The 23,469-nt window shown below is 39.2% G+C and overlaps 1 protein-coding gene across 2 annotated transcripts in view; it reads right to left on the bottom strand.

Annotated features, from left to right (window-relative positions):
• The window catches only part of ROS1 (ROS proto-oncogene 1, receptor tyrosine kinase), a 74,488-nt gene that overhangs the window by 12,990 nt on the left and 38,029 nt on the right, over nt 1–23,469 (bottom strand). For both annotated transcript variants that reach the window (XM_085217421.1, XM_010707442.4), the window contains 15 exons: nt 23,219–23,436; nt 22,509–22,650; nt 15,629–15,861; nt 14,546–14,722; nt 13,345–13,519; nt 12,804–12,921; nt 10,065–10,252; nt 9,365–9,454; nt 8,529–8,664; nt 7,950–8,112; nt 7,632–7,696; nt 4,880–5,009; nt 3,810–3,907; nt 3,141–3,344; nt 1,873–2,007 (listed from right to left, as the gene is read on the bottom strand). In XM_085217421.1, coding sequence (XP_085073547.1) covers nt 1,873–2,007; nt 3,141–3,344; nt 3,810–3,907; nt 4,880–5,009; nt 7,632–7,696; nt 7,950–8,112; nt 8,529–8,664; nt 9,365–9,454; nt 10,065–10,252; nt 12,804–12,921; nt 13,345–13,519; nt 14,546–14,722; nt 15,629–15,861; nt 22,509–22,650; nt 23,219–23,436 — 2,272 coding nt within the window. The remainder of the gene's footprint in view (nt 1–1,872; nt 2,008–3,140; nt 3,345–3,809; nt 3,908–4,879; nt 5,010–7,631; nt 7,697–7,949; nt 8,113–8,528; nt 8,665–9,364; nt 9,455–10,064; nt 10,253–12,803; nt 12,922–13,344; nt 13,520–14,545; nt 14,723–15,628; nt 15,862–22,508; nt 22,651–23,218; nt 23,437–23,469) is intronic.

The raw sequence follows: 23,469 nt of genomic DNA, 5'->3' as shown, positions 1-23,469 counted from the left end.
TAAGGAGGCCAGGGGCAGAACTTCTCTTCCCTTGGCCCTAAAAAATGAAAACAATCCCATTTCCTAATGCTTTCACACCCAAGGTTTCTGTGTCAGCTCTCCTTGCCCTTGCAGAGCAAGCCTACCACAGACTTCTAAACACTTCTCAGCTGAAGTAATTTGGCCTTTGAACTCTCTTCCTATCAACGATGGTTTGTTTTGTCAAATGACAATGAGAAAGCCAAATTATCGGGAAGACAGTCACCGACTTCTGATGTCCCGATGCAGGTTCAAAACCACACGGAGAGCAGCAGGAATGTCAAGAATCTCAGCATGCCATTAATGACCGAACAAAGTAGCAAAAAAGCTATTTAGGCTACTGACAGAAGCTGCACGCAGGTGCTGAGCGTTCACCAAATGAGATAAAAAGACGATACAGGAATCTAAGAGCTCATTCAGCCCCTTGGCTTTCAGAAACCAGGCTGATACTGTTAGGTCCTGATCCTACAAGTCACAGCCTGTGGATGAGAGTGTAAGCTCTACCTGATATGCTAATTTGTGAGTCCTAGGGATTTAAAAAAAATACTTAGGTGAACCTTTTCTTGTTTCTTCTGAAGATCTTGCTGTTCACTTTAAAGGCAGTTTATAAACCTTTGTGTGAGCTTGAACATTGAACTGTTATATGGGTATACTTCATCTCCTGTGCTTTTTTAGTTGCGGGTCAGCTGCCAGGAATTTTTTAAGGAAACATTTTTCAGCAGAAAATATTGAAACTGAAGTTGCTGTTAGGGTCCCCTTAGTGCTGTCATTTCACTTCCAGTTTGCACCATGTTCTTAAAATTCTAATGTCTTCAGTTCCTCCAAATGATAGTTTTTTCTTCCCACCCCATCCCCCCTCCCCACCCTTTTCTTTTAATTGTTAATGCAATATTTCAGCTATATCCAGATAATGATAAGTAATCACCATTTGGAACTAAGAGCATTGTAATTGATGCGGGACCTATTATGGAGATCCAGGCTTGCCAATCACAGGATCAGTTTCAAACCATTTCCTCAGCCCCAGGAGTAAGAATTCTGTACCTTAAGTACCCTCTTCTTCCATTTGTAGGACCAGCTGTCAAATGCATTTCTGCGACTGCTTATGCAGAATGGCTGTATAGGATTTGGGACATGAAATCAGGCTATACTGAGTGATCATTGGGCTCAGATTCAATTTCCTCATTCATACACCTCTGTCTGGTATGGGTTGGATATCTTATATGCATTCACTTTTTTTCTTTTAATTACAGCTGAATTTTGTACTCAAGATACAGTTTGGAATTGAAACCTTTGTTTACCCAGCTCAGTTGAAGTCTAACCAGAAGTGCAGACTTCTTTATTCTGCTCTGCTTCAACTTCTCTTGTTGGCTTTTTTACAGAGAGTTCTGCTAAGACACTATGCTATCAGGGAGAAATCTTGTTACGTCTACTATCAATGGCACATGGTATATAGGACCAAGTTAACTCTTCATTATAGTCGTAATAATTTCTAACCAATTCTGAACTGGTTGATCAGGCATTCCCAGCCTGTTATTACTACTGGATTCATGCCTAAGGCTTAATTTATATTATCTCTAAAGCCATGTTTAAAAGACAGCTATGTATCAGCCACTAAACTTTAAGACTTCATTTTCAGTTCTCACTGAAGTTCATGCTCACAGGCTGCACTATTGGATGAGTTAGGAGCAAGTGGGCAGCTGCAAGTGCAAGTTGTTTTATCTAAACAACAAGAAACTGAGTGGATGTTAGATTTTGCAGGGGTATAAGTAGCCATTCAAAATGATAGTCGCTTGGCAATAAAGCTATTTCTGTCTTATAAATATTATCAATGATATATAAACAAAGTTAACTTACATGTCATCAGGACAGTTGTTCGGTGATTCCAGCCTTCCTCCTGATCGTACATGGTGTAAAACTTCTATATTGGAGAGACCCGGATACGGCTGTTGACCCAAAGTTAATGTTTCCCACACTAAGACTCCAAAAGCCCTAAGAAACACCAACAATAAATTTTGATTACCATGATGATGATGAGTAATCTCCCTGTCGTCAGTTAATTAAAAGGGCTCCAGTCTAAGAATGAGACTCAAAAAAATTAGGAGTAAGTTGTTTTAACTTTATGTAAAACACTGGACACATCCTTAATCCTGGCTCTAGAATTGCTAAAATAAATATGTAGTACTAACACACTTTCCTAGACATGGTGAGATGCAGTACAGCATCCCTAGGCACCACTCTCCATTTTAGTATGTCTTCACTTAAACAAGCATTTAGAAATCTCTGGAGGTGTCACTGGAAATGGAGAGAGTTACAAGTTCTCCTAAGTACCACTCATAAAGCAATCAACACCTCATTGGATTTGGCACAGAGAACTAAGCAGACTTTTTAGATAAAGGTAAGAGTGGCAGTTAAATGGATAGGCTGTAGGGCCGAAGACTTGACCAAAATTGGTGAGCTATAGCCCACCAATTGTCACCCATAGCTCTCCAATCTAAAACTGTGTGAATCTCAGGTTCAGCGGAACTGAATTGGTTTGCTTTTTTCCAGGACTCCTGACAGGGTTTCTGCTTCTTCACCATAAACCCAAGTCTGCCCAAATATACCTTGCATGTAAACCTCTGCAGCAAAACACTATGACTTTCCCATAGTGAGGCTGAGAAATTTGGGCTTCAAAATAATGAAGTCATCGCTACAGGGTGAAATGGTAAGGGGAAAGTGTTTGTAGGAAGGAAATGTCAATTAACCTAATGGAAAAGAAAATGGAAAAAAAAAAAAAAAACAGAATATAGGCAGTCAATTCACTGCTCAAACAGGAAAAATAAAAATAAAAAAATTGGGCCTTATATAAAACTGTTTCATTGAGCAACACTAGTTTTTCCCATCCAGGATCCCAGGGCTACAGCCCAGAGCATTAAGTAAAGAAATACTTACAAGCAGATACAGTTGTTGAGCCAAGTTTTTTTACCAATTCATGAAAACACCACACAGGAAGAAATCTACCTTAGCTTGTGAATTATTTGAGATGGAAATATTCAAGCTTATCATTGCTGCTGTAAATCAGTATTTTCTTGCTGTGGGATTCACTATTCTTTTCGCACCGCTGTGTTCCTACTATAGCTCACCAAACATCAGAGCGATTTGTAAACACGCCATCAATGAGGCTTTCAGGAGCCATCCATCTGACAGGGAGCAGGCCTTCTCCTCTTTTCCTGTAGTAATCATTTTTATAGATATCTCTGGCAAGTCCAAAATCACCAATCTTTACCACTCGGGAGCAGCTCCCGTATTGCTTCTCAGACACAAGGCAGTTGCGAGCAGCCAGGTCCCTGAATTTTACGGAAACAAGAGGATGGAGTCAGCTTTGCAGAGCGACTCAGGTGAGAAGAGATCTCCAGAGGTCAAATGGTTCAACCTTCTATACAGAACAGTGTCACTCATCAGGTTAGATCAGGTAGCTAGTGGTCTCATCTAGTTAAATTTTGCATAATCTCCAAGGCTGCTGATGCCACAGCTTCCTTGGGCAACCTGTTCCAGTGATTGATCCTACTCATTGTGAACAATATATTCTAGTTTACCTTGCTTCCCTGGTATAAAATCTTAGAGCAGTCCATCATTTTTTTGAGAAAATTGTAAGTAATTTTAACAGAAAAGCATAACTTCATGTTTTAATCCAGTTCTCTTACCCTTCCTGTTATATTGTGATATCTTTCCCAGGTATTTTGTCCCAGATAAGATAATTAGTCTTGGTACCGTGGGTAAAGCTTGAAAGGTGAAAGAAATAAATTCTGTACCTGTGTATGAAACGCATTTTCTCTAAATAGACACAACCTTTGCAAATATCCAAGCATATATCCAAGAGGTCAGTCAATGTCAGTAAGGGACTCTGGAACTGTAAGAAACAAAGACAATGTTAGCCACATCTTCTGCCTTTACAAACTCAGAATGACAGCCTCCCCATGCAAAGATGGTATTGTTTTCTCATCTGAAATTTATAGGATTTTTGCAAAACAGGTGCAAAGTATCTGTGTGCCAATAGAGCAAATGCTAATTAGTTGCAGGGTAAACTGCTAAATCACCACACTGCAAGGCAGGGTAACACATCCTGTTCTTTGATTTGGGGCTAAGAATATCCTGGGACCTTCAGAATTGCTTCTTTGCTGTAGTGGAAGAAATGGGACACCAAATATTTCCTCCTGCTATTATATCAGGTTTGCTTGCTGCTGTATTAGTCAGTAGAATAGGTTATTTCTGTAGAATACATGTACATACTTTTCAGTAGGCTTCAACACTGACTGTGGATTTGATGTGATCATGTAAATGAAATAGACACCTGCTATGGTGCTCTAAAATTCCAGTGTCAAGTCCCTTTGACATAAACTTGTACCATTAATATTCTTAATCTTCATGCTGACTATGAAAATTAATTAACTTCTTAATTAAAGAGGTTTATTCTTTATTCTTTTCTCCTCTTTCCTCTGAAGACTTCTGGGATATAGCCACAAGGACAACAACAACAACTTTGAGGACTAGTGGACCAGATACATGACCGCTATTATGTATTGTAATTTTTCTAAGGGCTGCTTTACAGTGTTCGTAGAGAAGGACTCAACAGACACATCATGACTGAAAAAAATCCCACTTATAGTCAGTGTTTTAATGGTATTCAACATGACATTCAATCTTCTTCACAGCAACTCTGAATGCCAGGTCAGCACTTAATGCTGAGATCCCAGGGCATCAGCCAGGTCAGAGCCTGCAGATGCAGAAGGAACTGGACATCAGCATAGCCGTTAAGGAAGATTAAAACTGAGAAACTGTGGGCTGATACATGTTAAAAATAGATCCCTTGAGGTCATCCTACCTTTTGCTTTCTGGCTCCTCGTAAATAGCTAAGCAGATCTCCTCCTTCCATCAGTTCCAGTATAAGGTACTGAGGTTCATTTAACAGGCACACTCCAAGTAGCTTCAGAATGTGGGGATGATCAAATTTACTAAAGAGAAATAAATGACTGTAAGATTAAATATGAAAAAAATCAATTGGTCGACAATAATTTGCATATAGCTAAAGTAATGAATGGGTTTATCCTTTACAATCCTGCCTCCACCAACATCATGATTTAGTAACTTAAATTGCCTTGACTTGCTTAGTCACGGGGCAATTCTGTGACATCCTTTCAAAGCATGAGTTTACACTGTGCTTTGACAGGCACTCTAACGCATACACGCACGTTAAAGGCACGCTTCATCATGTTTACATGAAGTAAGACAAGATAACCAAAGGTAATCTCATCTTGGAATAACATGAATTGCCACCTGTACACTGGAAGTATCTACTATTTTAGTAGAGTATTCCTACTATAGTAGTCACAGTAGAACTATTGATTTAGAGAAACGCACAGAAATAGAAGCATAAGGTACAATGCCATCATCTTACAATCTAGAGAACTGTTTTGTTCAACTGATTTTGTTTTTTCAAGATAAAAAAATGTGCATGAGAAGAACTAGCAGATATGAGAGTAACTGCTTGTATGTGTCCAAAGTCTTGGGATTATGACAGAGAAATCAGCCCTCTGTGATCTTGCAACTTACAAACACTGCAAAATATTCATTGACTCTTTCAGTGACCATGTTTTTACAACCACATTTATTGTGTTTGAAAATAGTTTTCTCTTTGCTCTGCTGTGTGAAAGGACTTGCACTATCAGCCAGAGAAACCTGATCCTGTTGGGAAAACTGAAGACATCACTGTTGGGTGGTGTCTAAAGTGCTGTCAAATGCACCAGAATAAACAAACAAATACTACAGGAGAACATTTTCCTTCTAATCTCTTTCAGTTCATTTAATCTTAGGTGTGGGCAAAAGCTCTTCAGCAAAAAGTGTGATTTTGAATTTGAAAGTTCCCCTGCAGCACATACCTCTCCATCAGACAATGTTGTCACTCTCAAGAACAAAAAAAAGAGGAAGGAAGGCACACCTGATCTTTTCCTTACAGTTCCTGCAGTCCTTCCTTTACTGAGCTGCTATTTCTTATTTCCAAAGTAATGGGATGCACCCTGAAATTTGCTACATATATTTATACACAAATGACCCACCAATAACCAATATCAAATTATTGTTTGACACACGGGTAGCTCAAAATATTTTCCACTGCTGCAAAGCAATACTAGAAGAAACTTATAGTCCTTGCTTAGCTAGGACAGCAGGACACTACTACTGAATGTACTCCCAGAATGCAAGCTACATTTAAACAAAGAATATCAGGGTTTGTAAACAACCAGAGCCACCTATGTAACCTTTTTGCCTTTGGCTTAATTTGAAACATCACTGATAAACATCAAGAAAAGTCTCTAACCTCTCTCTAAGGAAACTAAATCACTCTTTTTCACATTAAAAAATATTTAAAGCATATAAAACATGCCTTTTTATTATTATGATTTAATGTCTACTGGAAATATGTAACACCTAACCTTTCCTATTCTCTTTGTCTCATTTAACTGGTATACATGTGGGCCCACATTAGTATTTAAATTTGAATCTAATAAATTCCAATAACATATTTTTACAGGATTTCTCAGTTTGGATTTGTAGCTAAAAAAAACCCACAATAACATGAAAAAGCAGAATTGGAGAAGCTCTGAGTATATATAATTTCCATACTTCATAGAGAGGAGTTTTTAACTGGGTTTATGACTGCCAGGTAGACATAGGCAGTTTGGACACAGCACTTACTCTTCATCATGAATTTACACCATCATTACATGATTTCATTTTAAATTTCATGAGCCTTTTAACCTCTTTCAGTGTACAGTGCTTGGTAAAAGTCAGGCAAAGTAATGAAAGACATAGATACATTTTAATTGTAAACAAACAAACAAAAAAGAACACTGTAAAAATCAATTTCAAATTGTAACAGTAATATTACATTTTCTGTGCAGGAAATAAAATATTTCATTTTTCAAAATATTATTCTAATCCTGCATTTATGAAATGGAAATCAAGGAAGTGTAGATCAATACATCTGAAAGCCACATTGTACTTCAAAATCAAGCCAAACTTAATTTCAAGTTCTACTGGTCTCTGTGGAGACTCTGGAGAACAAGACTTTGAGCTGACATGCAGACTTTTCCATATGAAGTTCTCACACTGCAGACATGTATTATTTTTTCTGGGTGCACCTCAGTAGAATAGGTATGTGGCAGCCTCTAGTGGTAACTATGCACGGTTTTAAAAAACAATTTCCACACTAAATTGAAACTGCTAAGCATAAGCTTGTTTTGATGCATTTATTTTGATAAAAAAAATGTCAGCCAAATGTTGCTATTTAACAACTTAGTTCTAAGGGAACAGAGAGACTGAAATATCTCAGTCCAAAACCTAACAAATCCATTCTATCAATATATCAAATTTGCAATCCAAATCTTAAATTTTGCAAAAGAGTTTTATAGCTTCAGTTTCATGAGATTAATCAGTAGCAATCTGAGATGTTTTAGAAGAAACAGGAGACTACCCCGAAACGCCACATCTGAGAAAAGCGCTGCTCTCGTTCCTATCAAAGTCCACCACACTCATATGAGAGCAGCTTTGAAGGATACCCAATGGCAAAGCCCTCCTACCTCATTAAGTGTGCCTCCTTCAAGAATTCACTCTTCTCTTGGTCTGTTGCACCCCTCTTCAAAGTCTACTCAACAGAAAGCACAAGAACACTTATGTTGCCATCACTTTTAGCACATATAGGTGACACAGACAAGGCCTTAAATATATGGTATTTCCCAGCAGTTGTTACAAAGTGATAGACTCAGCTTTAAGTGACTTGCAAGAAACCCAGAAAGGAAATATCTAAATCTCTCAATGCTTGTTTCAGTGGCATAACCTCTGAGCCAAATCTCTGCACATTCCATTCCGTTTCCAGAGGACTACACAGATGTGATTACCTTGACTGCTACTTTGGATTCCCCTCTTCCATCTGCCAGGATATCTAATGCAGTCCCTTCATACACCTCTCCAAATGCTCCACTTCCTAACAACTTATGTAGGTTCAATTTGTCCCGAGGAAAAGCTGGCAATGACTCGATCTCTGCTTGAGAAGGAAGAGTGCTGCAAAACATCAATACTGGTCACTTGTTAATAATTAAAAATGCTTGACATTATATAAAATTCTTTCTTATATGAATCTGATGCTATTTGTCTCATGAACTACGTTTAGGGGGAGTTTGGGTGAAACCTGAATGTTTCGCAATCTCCTGGAAAACACCGTGTCTCCTTCTCTCCCTCTTCACTTGTGTTTCTTGCCGAAGTGAGCACTCAGAGTAGGCTAGAGAAAATCCAGGCCAGGCTGTATACTAGGGAACTAGCTTGGCAGGGCATATTTCAGAGCAGACCTGCCCTGCTGAGCAGATGCAGCTCCCATCATCACATCAGGTTGTCAGGGATGTGAATGTTGACAAAAACTATTCCAGGGAAGCCCTCTTCCATGTCTTTGTCCTGAAAATGCATTTCCTTCAAGGACATACCTGACAGCATAACAAGCATTGGCTAATCCCACAGTCTCAGCCATCCCCCTGAGTTGAGCTAATTCTTTATCTTCCTTGACAAGCACTATCTGCCCAGTTAAGGTTGGTTTTCTTGATTTCCATCTTTGATGCCATACTGGAATAGAAAAGAAGAGCATAAGATATTTTACTCTGAGAGCATCCCAGAATGTGAATAGGATCTGAAAGGCTGCAAGGTTTTTTTTGTGCTTTTTTTTTTTTTTTTTTTTGTCATTCTGTACAGCATGGCCCTTTGGCAGCAAGTGTGAATGAGCCTTTTCCCACAGAAGACAGAAAACTGTGAAATTAGGCAAGCATCCGCTTCTATACGTGACAAGACCAAAACCCGAAGAGCTGGTGCAATATCAAGTGGTGAAGATGAGAAATGAGAGGATAGGACCCTCATTTCTGGATATTTATATTATAATCTCTGCATCCTTCCTTAAGGAAAAAGGCTGAAGGGGATAAAATGAATTTTTTGGTGAATAAGTGAAATACCTAACTTGCGAATTACAAGTTTTCATAAGGATACATGAGAACGTCAGATCTCTTTCAGCATTTATATGCTGTTTCTACAAGGAATCTACAGCAATAAATGCCTTAACATAGAGTGAATTGTTATCCTTTCCTAGATGTTGAAAAGGTAACCATACATCTCTAGGACCTCAAAAGATGAGAGCACAGAAATTCCCTCCTGCTCCAATACTGCAGATTTTTCAGCATTTCCCCAAATCTGGAGGCTCATCTCCTGCTATCTGAATGCCTTGCAAACCAAAGATATGCAAAAAAAAAAAAAAAAAAAAAAATCAACCACATACCAAAACCAAACAGTATGATCATAGTCAAGCCCAGTACAACTGCTCCAATCACAGCAACAATAGCAGTGATATCTGGAGAGGTCACAGTATCTGTTAAACAGAAGGGGAAAACTAGTAAACAACTGTGTATATGAGTGTGTATCAACCTAACAGAGAGTTGAGCAAACCTGAAAGATCCCTTGAGTTGCCGGCCGTGTAAATGTCTTTCTCTGCACAGAGCTCTCTTGTAGGCTATGTGGACACATCTAGATTTGGTCAAATTAGTTCTCTTTCTCTAGGTCTCGACTATTTACGCAATGATGACCCACAATATGTATGTAAAGAGAATGTGCCAACTGCTTGATCACTCAGGCTGGGATTTTCAAAAATAACAGCAGTTTACAGACCTAGCATTCTGACTGACCTCAAGTAGTAATTTTCACATCTTTATCCAGCATGGAAGCTTGCATTTACTTCAAGAATCACATCACGATGCAAAGTGCAGGTCCATGGAGAAAAATCAGTATAAACAAGCAGAATCAAAGTTCAAGCCTATTGTTCTGTGCAAAGCAGTGCAGTTGGGGTTACATGTAAATGCTGCCAGTAATTACCCTGCATTCTTTGTGCAACAATTTCATCATAAAATAGGTCTCTCTTCTGAAATGAGTATATTTAATCTGAAAAAAACTTGATTAACGAAACATAAAAGCACAGGACATACCTTTAGCCAACACAATATCTTTGCTTGTGTCACTGTATTCACCAAGCCCCAGCATATTTGCAGCTGCTACTCTGAATTGAAAAGTTCCTTCTAAGTTCTCGGCCTTCCATGTGCAAATGCTGTCACAAGAACCATTGTAAACCACAACCCACAAGGAATTCACTTTGTTGGTGTTGCCAGACTGCTCCCTACAACAGGCACAATGAAATAATCCAGGTACATTATTAATGCAGTAAGTGTTGTTCATTACTTCTCCTCCACTCTTCACTTTCACAGCTTTCTCAAAATCCCTCTGCCTGCATGAAAGTTCAATCTATTCATGGGGTTTTGGCTCTGGAGCAGAAAATTGTACCATGCCATTTCAGCAATGCCAGGAATCACACATTCTCAATTTGGCACTGGAAATGAAATGCTAGAACATTTTAGATGTACAAAGCTGCAGCACACTTTCATCCATGTCAGTGCACACCTTACAGCCAAGGTTTTAGAACTTCTTATTCACCTTTCAGGAAAAAAAACCACCAGCAACACAACAACAGTGTTTATTTTGTGTACTGTTAGAAGTTTTTGCTTTCCTGGGTCTAGAGTAATTCAGTGGCTCTTGTGCATCAGGTTTCACCAGCTAAACAGGAAGCAAATCATTGGCAGGGAAGACACAATTCTTTAGCTAGCCAGGTTCCCATAGTATCTGCTGACTGCTGCGTATATTTCTTCCATTCCCCATTGGACTGAGATTGATTGCTCTCAATAAATCCAGAGCTGATTATTCACCAACCAGACCACACATTAAACTTGAAAGGCAATATGTGAAATATCATTTCATGTCACACAGGACTGTAATATTTCATGTGAGATGACCTTCATGAGTATGTCAAGCTCTCCCAATATGCTTCAATTAAGAAAAAAGGCCAAACACTTCTAAATCAAAAGACAAGTAAAATCTTCATGTTCACATCCCTACCATAACTGTATGAAAAATGGGTTATTTCAGAAGGCTATGCAAACATTTTCTAGAATACTATAGGTCTGACTTTACACTTTTCTGAAGGGCATACAGATACCTTGAGGTTCAAAGTGCAATTCTGCATATTCTCTGCATATGTGCAGAAGCTGCAGAAGAAAAAAATATATTTCCTTAATCTAAAAAAAGCCTCAGTGATACAGTATGATTTCAGAGATGAATATGAAGCTGGAGCCTGGAGAACATGGCAGCTAAAAGACAGTCCTGACCTGGGCCACAGCAAGTCAGGCTCAATGTGGCTGTTGGCACATCAAAATTATTGTGGTCTCATAGCATGAAAGTCAGTGCTACTGTACACTCACAGAACTGTTCGGAACCTAACAGCACCAGGAAAATATTTCTGAGTGAAAACTTACATAAGTAAAGTATGCTTAACACCACAGTGCCATGAATCTTTAACTTTCATAAGCTCTAAATTGACTGAGGAAAGGAAATATTAGATTCCCTCTACCACTGCTCATTTAAAACATCTTAGGAATAGCTCAGGAAATTGAACCTCCTCAGTTTTAAATAATGCACTAATTAGACCTTTCATTGACTGCATTAAACATACTTGGCCAAATACTGGTCAAAATAATGTGAATGACTTTCAAAGTCACAGCCGTCAACAACGTACTCTAACCTGTCCATTCAGCTCTTATGTTGCTAGTGCAGGAATACATGTGAAATAGCACTTAGTGGAGCCTAATAAGTGTGACATGTGCAGATCAAGTGATTCGTATTTGACAAATTACTATAAATATTATCTAATCTTCTCATATTTGTGAGACTACCTTATGACTCTTCCTGGCAACATTATATTTCCTTACATACACTGAATGCTAAAATATTTCAATACATATTTTAGCTGAGAATATTTGCTAAATATTTGAAAATTCAGATTTGAAAGATTTCCAAATGTTTCAGTGAACATTGTATATCCAAATATATTCCTATATTTCAAGGTTTGGTCTGGAAATGTTGTTAGTGTATACTCAGTGTTTTCTAGGAATTAATGTCAAAAAATGGCTACTTATTTTACAGAGGGATGAGATCCTACAAGAAGGGCCATTAGCATCATTGACATTTCACTATTCCTATCAAAGATATACTGAAAGCCCTTGAGATCTCATATCTGTATTTACAAAAATGATTAGTTCTATCAGGTGTACTTCAAATTGTCCAGAATCTAAACACAACCCCAGTAATCTTCTGAAAACTCAGAACAAGTGAAAATGCATATCCAAAGCAGAGAAAACAAAAATTGCTCGTCAGTTCAGAAATTTCGTACTTTATGTCCTTTATATCAACAAATCATGAGCCCACTTATCTCTTAATTACAATTGCAAAAGCAATTACAGAATAAGTGGAAGTTGCTAATAGGAATCCCTCTTGTGATAGCAAGACACAAGACTGATTTACCCTCCTAGTCTGTACAAAAGCCCAAGCAATGACAATTTCAGAGACAAATAACTAATTCTCAACAATTTCCAAAACTTCCACATTGTTCTGGGCTCAAAGGGCAGCTCAGAACCATCAGAGATATTCCCTGACCTATGGATGCATAGCACCCCGGTGCTTCCTCAGAGAAAAGTGGTTGACTGCAATATGCACCAGATTACTCCACCTGTCCATGTATCTGAACAACCAGGCAAAGCCTCTAGCAAAGCCTGTTCCTGCTCACTTCGTTTTTTTCTGGACTGTTCCCTAGGTAATAAGTACCATCACACATCACTTACCTGCTTTCTAAGATGTAGTAGGTGAGGTTGCTTCCATTATCTTCAGCCTTTTCCCACTGCACAGAGTTTTTAGAGTCTTCTGCTCTTTTGGGTGTCCCCGGCTTACTAGGAACACCAGCTTTGGCCAAATGGGGAAGATACAAACATTTTCAACATGTACAGCAAAACAAAAGGCTAACAGAGCAAAATTTAGACATGTACAAGAGTGGACATTCAAAAGGAGCAAGGATCAGCATCAATAATACCCCATGAATAATGACTCTTTGGCCTTCTCTTTGTGATGGACAAATTTCAAAATTTTCACTCACATGCAGCTTTTCATGAGTGGTTATGAGTTAATATGGATAAAAGCGTTTCATCTCAATTTCCCTCACTCTTTTCCCCACGTTTCACTTGAAGTGAATCTTAATTTCTTAGTATTCTGTTACTTATTTTCCAAAAGTAGTAGGTCCTGGTATTAATTACCTGCTAAATTTTACAAAATATGTTTTGATGATTCATGTTCTGAAGATAGTCCTAAAATCCTATGCTATGCGCTTACCTGTAGTTTTAAAGCTTGTTGGAAAGGAAGTGCTTTTCATTCCTGTAATATATACTACTGTTGCTCTTACAAGATAATTGGCAGAAGGAAGAGTTCCTGTGAGATTGCATGTGTAAACAGGGCCTATAGTACATGTAGTGCTTGCAGGAGAAAACCAGTCACTTCTTGTTTCCCACTAGAAAAATAAAATGTCACTGTGGTGAGCTTTCTTACTCTCTTGAAAATATATCACAGATTATTTGTGGATATATACCCACTTTGCTACATTTTAATATTGTTATGCATGTGTTTTTTCAATCGCAGGACTTTATCTTGTTAGAGACCAAGAACATAAAAACTAGTTGTTTTTTCCCCTTTGCTTTCAGGAAATCTGCAAGTCTTGGCAGCCACAAAGGACAATAGATTAAGTGATCCCTTTGCACAGCTAAAAGGAGCCTTTCCCTTGCTTAGCTCTGTGCAGCTTGTGTTTCTAGATCACCGTGACACAACCATGAGTTCAGTTTGCCATGATGCAGTTGAAAGGAGATGGTTTAGTGGAGTTTGCGCTATGACACTTTTTTTATGGCAAGTGGGAAACATCTGATATAGGCTTCATGGATCTGATTATCTGTATCAAGGAATCTATGTTATCTAGTTTAGCACAGGACATTTTCTGTGTCTGGTGGTCTAAACATTAAAACCTGAAGCTCCCATCCTTGCTGCTGCCAGTGCTTCACTTATCTCTGCAGTCTGCACTGTTGGACCTGTTTTTCTGTCCAGCATTTTCCCCTAACTACTATCATAGGAAAATAAAATTCAGATACCAGGTTGTAGCTGACATTTAATGCCAAACATCCTTTTCTTTATTTTCTTTTGCAGAGTGGACCTGGACGTACAGTTCACAGTTAACACACAGACTGGGGGAGGGCAGTGAGGAAAGAGGGAGGGAACTATACTGAAACAGGAGACCCAGAAGGAATTCTAGTGGGGTCATCCAGGATGTCCTTTGGCACTGTGGAGTATTAAATGCTGCAGCTGCACTCCTCCTTGTTCCTGGCAAATGCTGCCTCCATCCTGCCCCTTCTGAGTCACTAAGACTGACATCACTGTGCCCAAATTAACCACTGAGATTCTTCATATATGCCCTGCCATGCTGTCTTGCTCACCAGGATAGAACTGGGTTAAGTTTAATCTGATATGGAAAAAAATTAAGTATTTTTACCTTACTCAGCTCAAACCAGAAGCTGGTTCCATTGATGTGCAGAGGAGCTCTCCATTCTAGCTGAAAACTGGTATTTCTGGGGATTATTTTGGAAGGTGAAAGTGGAGACTCAAAAGTTTTTGCAGTAACAGGGACACTTTCAGAAAACCAGTTCTCATTGGGATGAAAAGCAAGAACCTAGTAAGGAAACAGATGAACTGTACAGTACAAGACCAGGTAGAAAAGGTGGCTTTAGAGTGTTTGGAAGGATAGCCATTTTAAAACAAGGTAATATTCAGGCAATCCAGGATGAAATATTTTGTGTTTCAGTGTTACATATGTTTAGGATAGATGTCAGTGCTTTCTGCAGTCTCCTTGCTCATAGAATCTTTTCAGTTTCATCTTTCTCACTAAAACTCTTCTCCTTTTAGACCCTTCCTAAATGCCACAGATTCTTACACCAGTATGCAGACATTACATCACATGCTGGATTGTGTTTCAAAATCACAAAAACATCATATCAGATACTTTTTTTGTTTTATTGGGCTTTTTTTTTTTTAATAAGGAAAAAAATATTTATTAAAGGAAAAAAAAGCAATTGGTAAAACGGCTAAGCCCACTATTCATATAATAATAGGGTTCCCTTTCATTGAAATTTTCAGAGCTTTTGCTCCTAAGATGAAATTTCATCTATTGGCTATGACTCATTTCACTCACACAGCCCTGTTTATTACACACTACATCGAGTGCTTCAGAGTTAGGTGGCCTCCTTGCAGAAAAGAGGTTTTTGTTGATCCTCCTTCAGCATGTATCAGGGCAACCGCAGCAAGACTTCTGTAGCAGAAATTCCTATTTAGTCTTGATGTCGGTGATATGCTCCCACAATAGAAAATATTTCAGTTAAAGGATTTCATCCAAAAAACTCATATAGGAATAAACTGTGATGTTTGATTTTCCTTAATTAGAAGACTAGAGGACTGAGAGAAATCTGTCAAGTCTTGAACTTATATTTTCAAAATAGACATACATATTTACAGAGGAGCAGTCTGAAAACTTGCAGGTTAGTGAACAAACAGGTAGTGGTTATACTACTTGTGATTATACCTTGAACAAATTGTTTGTTCCAGACTGGAGATCACTGACAGACCATGAAAGCATCCCATTTGGAAATTCACTTTTTCTCAAGGGAGCTTCTGGGAACAAAGACAATAAATTGACAGAAATTTGATAGCGGATGGATTCCAGAGGTCCATTTGGCTCCAGAGGCTCACTCCAAGATATGTTGATGGTAGTGTCGGACAAAACCACTGCCTTAATGGAATCAACTTCCTCTGGTACTGGAAGAGAAATTAAAATGAATCTACTTTTGGTATAGATCTCACTGTTTTGTTCTGATTTTTATTTGACTGATTTTTAGACAAACAAAATGTCATGAAGGAAGGAAAAGCAAGTTATGAATATGGTAGTATTCTGGCTATTGTACTATTCATGCAGGCAAAAACGTAGCTGGTGTCCTATAAATTTACAGTTATATCACAGAACTCTTGCTCTTTCTTATCAGTTTCAGATTTGAGTGCAGTAAGACGATAACTTGGATAGGCACTAAAAAAAATACCTATGCACTTTTCCAATTTGAAAGAAGAAATCCTCAAATCTGACCACATATTACAATATTCTTTAAAAGATACATTGAAAGATTAAATAAATCATTCAGGTTGACTCTATGAAGTGAGCAGTTCCAATACAATGTAAAACTGATTTATTTTTTATCTGATCTAAAAGTTAGATTTCTTTTATGAAGGTTATTTTGAAACACTTTATACTTAAATCTCTAGAAAAATTAAGTTTCTGCGTAGCTTCCATGTATTCTCCTTTCTTTAAAAGAAATCTTTAAACTCAGGATTTCTCATATAATACATGAGGTTGGCCTTTGACCTAAATACACCTAAGATGTCCTCTGTTACTGGTAAGCAAGGAGAAGATAGTTATCAAGACAGTAAAACATCACATACTCACCTAATGTATTAAGCTTTCTAAACTTGGAGATGTACTACACCCAATTTCGGTGGTGAATAGAAATACTGTATCCTGGATTGCCAGTCAAATGGACCAGTAAGTAATTTACAAAAGAAAAAAATATTTGCAAACTCATCGTGTAGGCAGGATTGAATTGAAAGGGTTGTTAGATAAAACACAACCTCCTCAAGTTCATTTTTCCATAAGTTCATATATTCTTCAATCCTTTGTTTTGTCCAGTTCAGAATCTCACAGTTTAATAGATTTATTTTGTTTACTTTGAGAGGTGTTTCTAGATTCCAAGAACAAAGTTAGATGTATTCACCAAGACATTGTTATGTAGACTCTACAGAAGAGGAAGCTAGCTGAGGACTCCCAAGCATTTCTTGCTATCATTTACAATTTTTTTCAGAAATACATACTCGGTCTGAGCTATGGAAGTAAGAAACTTGACTGTTGGTCTATTTTCCATGCCAGCAGATTTCTCACTAGCTCTTTTGTAAAAAATAAACTCTTCCTTTGGATCTCTGTGACCACAAATTGAACTGGTATGTGGAATGCCCCAACTCAGTGTTAAACATTCTTTCTTTCCCATTGAACTGTCCAGATACATAAAAAATTAAAAGTTGTTACACTATCTAGATTCCCAACATTTCAGAATGAAGAGAACATATTCTCTAATTTATGCCTTAGCAGCAAGGACTGCAGGTTATTTCAGTGAAATGTGCAGTAGCTAAGCTAGCAGAGAAGGCAAATGTCTTGTTTCACTAGCTAAAAGATATGTGGAGGAAGAGTGACACTCTGTGGCAAGAGGAATGCATTTATTTTTCCAACTTGTACTTTTTTCATTCCTTCTATTTTCCTATTTGTTAGAAAGTACAGATTAACTCAAGCTTCTTTCATTTCATTACGGAACTGAGGGAAAGAGAGGGAATGTACACTGCTTCTGAGGTGTGAAATAGCATACACACTTCAAGAGGCTCTAGTAGCATCTGATTACAATTTAAACTAGCAGTTACATTCATGAAATTGAGAACACAAGTGCTGGGACACAAACACATTCTAGTCACAGCTGGTTGGAAAATTTTCAACAAATTGTGAAAAGCTCTAAATGTTGATGAAAATACCTGTTAAACTGCTCAGGGTTTGGGATTTTTTTTTTTTTTCTCATTATTGTCATTTATTTTCTTTTTTCTGTTTTGTTTTCAGACTTCATTTGTTTTGGTCACAGTGTTTTGTTTTGCCCAACTGAAAAAGTTTGTTTTGAGTTTCATGTTTCACTTGACTTGAGCCTGAAAAATTCCATTTCAGTGGAGCAACCCAGTCTCTTATTTCATATTCAACATTCAAGTTCCTCCACGGAAAGGGTGTACATTGCTGCAGGTTGGCTCAGTTTACCTCACAAAGAAGCAAGAGTGTGAATTCCTGCCACATCCCAATAGTATCCAATCTTACTCAATCAGCAAGTCGTATGAATTTTGCAGTACAGACACAGATTCCCATGCACAGAATTGAAATTGACTTCTTATAGGTCAGCTTTTCTTACCTTCTGCAACATACTCCTTAGCAGTATGTTGAAAATATTCATAGAACTACATAGGACGAGAACCTATTTGCTCAGTGCTGCAGACAGTGAGAAATCTGTTTAAGGGCAGAGAGAACCCAAATAGAGGTAAAGAGAGAGAAAGGGAAACCCTTGGATTCTTGCTATCGTATGCACAGGTCTAGCTGGATGTCACAAGAATATACCTGTAGTTGTGTAGTCTGTGCAGCTACATATCACCTATCACCAGCCCTGCTATAGATGGGTTAAGTGAGTGAATACTTAAGAACCAAGTGCTGCTGTGCGTCTCCACTTCATTCACTTGCTCTCTCTCAGAGCAGAACTGCTCCAACCCTGTGGGACAGGATCCAGGCAGGAAAAGTAGTGAAGGTATGTCTACAGCATGTCTGTAACACAGTGAGTTCAGCAGCAAGCATCCCTAGATACTCTCTCCCAATTCCTTCCAGTAAAATACAAATGGACTGCCATCTAGGCTTGGCTACAACTCTGCTTCTGTAACATGGACATTATCAGAGTTGTGTGATAGATCTTCAGAGGATGAGTTTTTGTATGTTAAGCTGCCCCTGGGCAGTGACATCCAGCACAATAAATGGAGCAGAGCTGCAGAGCCAGTCTGCCACAACAGAAGAGCAATTAAGTTGCACCACGGTAAGTTTAGGTTGGATATCAGGAAATACTTCTTTACACAAAGGGTTGTTAGCACTGGAATAGGCTCCCCAGGGAGGTGGTTGAGTCACCATCCCTGGATGTATTTAAAAGCCGTTTGGATTTGGTGCTCAGGGACATGATTTAGCAAAGGGTTGTTAGAGTTAGGGTAGTATGGTTAGGTTATGGTTGGACTCGATGATCTTTAAGGTTTTTTCCACCCTGAGTGATTCTATGATTCTATTCTACGATTCTATGATTCTAATGAAGTGCTAGGCTTACTACAGAGAATGGATAGATCTTTGTTATTGTTTTCCCTGTTTTCATCAAATGAGGTCAGCAGTATCACTCCAATAACAACAAAATTATCTGAAGAGCAGTAAGAAGACAGATCCTCGTGAAGAAGGATGTGAGACAGACATTCACACACATACACACGCATGCAAAACAAGAAAAAGTTACTGAGCAAGGTACTTCTGTTGGGTCAGGCTGCAGTGTAAGACAACATATACAAAGGCATAGCATATATCTTCAGATGCTGCATTTCTTTCTGGGACTTGAGAGCTTCAGGAACTGTAGGTGGGACTGTAGGTGTCCCACAGTGCAAGCAGGGAGAGTGATACAGGGAGTGGGCTGAAGCATTTTTTCTGTCCTAACTAAGGACAAGACTATCTCAGACTAGCAGTGTTCTAAGAAAGTAAGGAAAGTTCAAACTCTATCTCCCTATAAATCCCAGTTAACCTTTAAGCATCTGAGGAAAGCTTTTGGGTTGTTTTGATTTCAAGGCAGATGGGGCCAAGACTCCCAAATACATTAAAGTGCAGCAGAGTTGTTTTTCCCCCCTATGGCATACTACAAATTTCATCAGTTTCACGAGCAGTCAGTAAGGAAGTTACGGTACTCAAGAAGCACCAGATCTATGTTCAGCAATGGGATCTCCAGAATAAGGTAGGGAGGACAACTGTGAAGGTAAAGGGCAGAGGATAAATGGAAGAAAACAAGGAGAAGACAAAGTAAGATATGTCCTAGTTGTGAGGCAAAATTGTCTCCTGTTACACACAGCTGAATAATTGGCATGTGCTCAGTAGTCATAGGTCCCCCATAATGTAACACAGTCCACAAGTCATTAGCAGTAGTGTTACAGAAATTCCTCATTTCCTGTTCTAGAAAATATGCCCCAAATAAAACGAGTGTATTTAATATGTCTGAGTTATCTAAGAGAGCACTGAAGAGACAGATGATTTTTTTTCTTTTCAGTTTAACATCAGAAAGGAAAACCTGCAAAGCCACACACCCAAAACAGGAAGTAGAGATATTAACCTGGACACATTTCTTGAGCATCATCTGGTAATATAACACACACACACACACACGATGTGAGATGAATACTGGCTTTATAAATCAATCTTGCTACGGAAGCACAGGCCCAGCTCTGAAATAACAAAGAATCAGACTGAATAATAATAAGCTAACTCCTAACCAGTTATCTCTCTGCCTTAATTGATACAGTGAATGTTCAAGGCAAAAGCACTATTCCTGGCCTTCTTGTTCTAATATGAAAGGGACTGAGAAGAACATATCAAGATTACTAAAACAAACAGAAAATACACAGAAAAATAAAAATGAAGTGCTGTCTCTTCATCCTGATTCATAATAAATCATATCTACACTACCCTAAGAAACAGTAATTATGAGAACACTATCAGATCAAGGGAAAAAAATCACAGAATCACAGAATTGTAGGGGTTGGAAGGGACCTCTAGAGATCATCGAGACCAACCCCCTGCCAAAGCAGGTTCCCTACACCAGGTCGCACAGGTAGGCGTCCAGGCGAGACTTGAATATCTCCAGAGAAGGAGACTCCACAACCTCCCTGGGCAGCCTGTTCCAGTGCTCCGTCACCCTCACCGTGAAGAAGTTCTTACGCACATTCGTGCGAAACTTCCTATGCTGCAGCTTATGTCCATTTCCCCTCGTCCTGTCTCCACGTACCACTGAAAAGAGACTGGCCTCACCACTATGGCCGCCACACCTCAGATATTTATAAACCTGGATCAGGTCCCCTCTCAGTCGTCTTTTCTCAAGGCTAAACAGACCCAGTTCACTTAGCCTTTCTTCATAGGGGAGATGCTCCAGGCCCTTCACCATCTTTGTGGCCCTCCGCTGGACTCTTTCCAAGAGATCCCTGTCTTTTTTGTACTGGGGAGCCCAGAACTGGACACAGTACTCCAGATGAGGCCTTAACAGGACAGAGTAGAGGGGGAGAATCACCTCCCTCGACCTGCTGGACACGCTCTTCTTAATGCACCCCAGAATGCCATTGGCCTTTTTGGCTACAAGGGCACACTGCTGGCTCATGGCCAACCTGTTGTCCACCAGGACGCCCAGGTCCCTCTCTGCAGAGCTCCTCTCCAGCAGCTCATCCCCCAGCCTGTATTGGTGCATGCAATTATTCCTCCCTAGGTGTAAGACCCTACACTTGCTTGTGTTGAACCTCTGGTTCTTACTGGTTCTTACTGCCCATTTTTTTTTTTTTTTTTTTTTTTTTAAATAATATATTACAAAATATCTGTACAGAGACAAAGGTACAACCCAAAAAAAAAAAAAAGGAAAAAAAAAAAAAAAAGGCGCTCGGTCTCGAAATGAAGGTGGGGCGGTGCAGTGCCCCCCACGCTGTGCCCCAATCCCCCCCAGCCCTGCAGCACCGCTTACAGCCATGAAAGCACATCCTCCTTCCTCCCCCCCTCAGAAAATCCTTTTGTCTTCTTTGTACAGAGCCCCTTTAAAAAAAAAAAAATACCAACAAAAGCAATGAAAAAGGAGGAGGTGGTGGGGGGCAGCCCCCCCCTCGCTCTGGGGTGATAGTGGGGACCCTTCTGTGCTCAGCCCTGCTGCCTGAGCTCCCTGCGCCCTCACAAGGGCTGATGGTGGTGGTGGGGGGGGGTCGTCTATGGGGAGAAGCCCCCCCAGGTGCTCTGCCCCAGCCCCACAGCAGGACCAGGGTGGTGATGAGTAGGGGGCAGCTGGCACAGAAGCGGAGGCTTTCCATCCCTTGTTCAGGGCCAGGAGCCCCCTGTCCCCCTCCCCACCAGGTCACCACCACTCCATTTTAAGGTCAAAGCCCCAAATTTGGCCCTCAGCCCCCCAGGGTTGCATTGCTGCTGCTTTGAGCTCAGTCCTCAGTGCGGCTTTTCTGCAGAGCTGCCCATTGGGAACGCCGAGCACTGGCCGCCCCCCAGGAGGGTTGAGCACTGCGTGGGCTGGGCTCAGGGAGAAAAGGCAAAACGCCACCAGCAGCTCCAGCAGCGGCATGGTGGAAATTAAAAAAATATATATAAATTAAAAAAAAAAAAAACTCTGGAGAGGAGACTGCTTTATTTAGTGCACTCTGCATCACAGAACCCCCTCCTCCTGCACAAATTCTGCAAATCTTAATGTTGCCTATACCATACACATTTAAACATATATAATCACACATCCATGCTAACACTATTTATTTAAAATGTGGTCCAAGGCAAAAACTGTAGCTTTGTCATTTTTATGCATAGTTTATCTTTCCTCAGGAGGACAGTGAGTGAAAACATTAAAGAACATACGTATTTCTTTTGACTCTTACAGATCCACCAGGTTTGGTCATCGGTTTGGTCATATACATAGGTTACAATTTGAGCAGAAAATTTCACTACTTTCTGACTTGCTATCCAAACATTTCTTTAAGATGAGAATTATGTTCAAAACCAGAATAAAATGTAAACAAACCTCCACATAGAGTTGTGCCGATTGTCTCTCCACCTAGAGCCAGCTGGTTTTGATCTGAATAGTAGTTTTTCACCGCAACTTGTATGGCGTAGCTTGAAAATGGTTTTAGGTTGCTTATGACAGCAATAGGTTCCTGAATTTCCTGTAATTTTAAATCAGATAATAAACTTGTATTCTTAGAATGTACTCACAGGTAACACCAATCATCTGTCCATTAAATTAGTAATTAAGTGTAATTAACGTGGCTATAATAATGTTCTGTTCAACAACTGGTGCTTGAACAGGAAATGGCAAAGTTTAAAAAAAAATTACAGAAAAAAAAAATGATTAAGGCAAGCAGAGCTACCACAAAGTGCATAAAATCAAGACATACTGTTGCTGAACACGTTGAAAATTTATTTAAACATTTAAAAATGTATTTATTTAGTAACAACTTCAACATTTCTTTTTTCAAGTAGAAACTGGAGATCCATTGCAACCGGATTTTAGCAAGGACATGTTGAAACATAGATGAGTACTTGCGCAAGGGAAAGCTAAGGAATCCCCCACTTAGCAAAACACCAATCACAAACAAGAATTCATATGGGATTTGCAGAAGTAGAAAAATTCCCTGACAGAAAGTTACAGAATGGTTTGTAAAATAATTAATAGTAATATCACATTCCATTATATATGGTTGCACATGCATTTTTTTTCCAAAATAGACATACCAAAGTTTTTTGCTGTATAGTAGAGAAATGGTAGGTCAAGTTCTCATGGTTGTTAGTCATTTCTCTGAAAAATACCAGATATGTTGGTGTAGGCTGGGATATTCTGGGGCATAGCTGCTGTGTTGTTACAGATGGTAAGCTTAACGTAAAACTAGTGTTTGTTGTATCAAGGATAGTAGGTTTCTCATTGTCTAGTAATGGAGTCAGGCACCTCTTATCTAGGAAAGACATTAACAAATGGAAAAAAAAAG

The sequence above is a fragment of the Meleagris gallopavo genome, chromosome 2, assembly GCF_905368555.1.
Source record: "Meleagris gallopavo chromosome 2, MGAL_WU_HG_1.1, whole genome shotgun sequence".
Lineage (NCBI taxonomy): Eukaryota > Metazoa > Chordata > Aves > Galliformes > Phasianidae > Meleagris > Meleagris gallopavo.
This window is presented reverse-complemented; position numbering and strand designations above follow the sequence as displayed.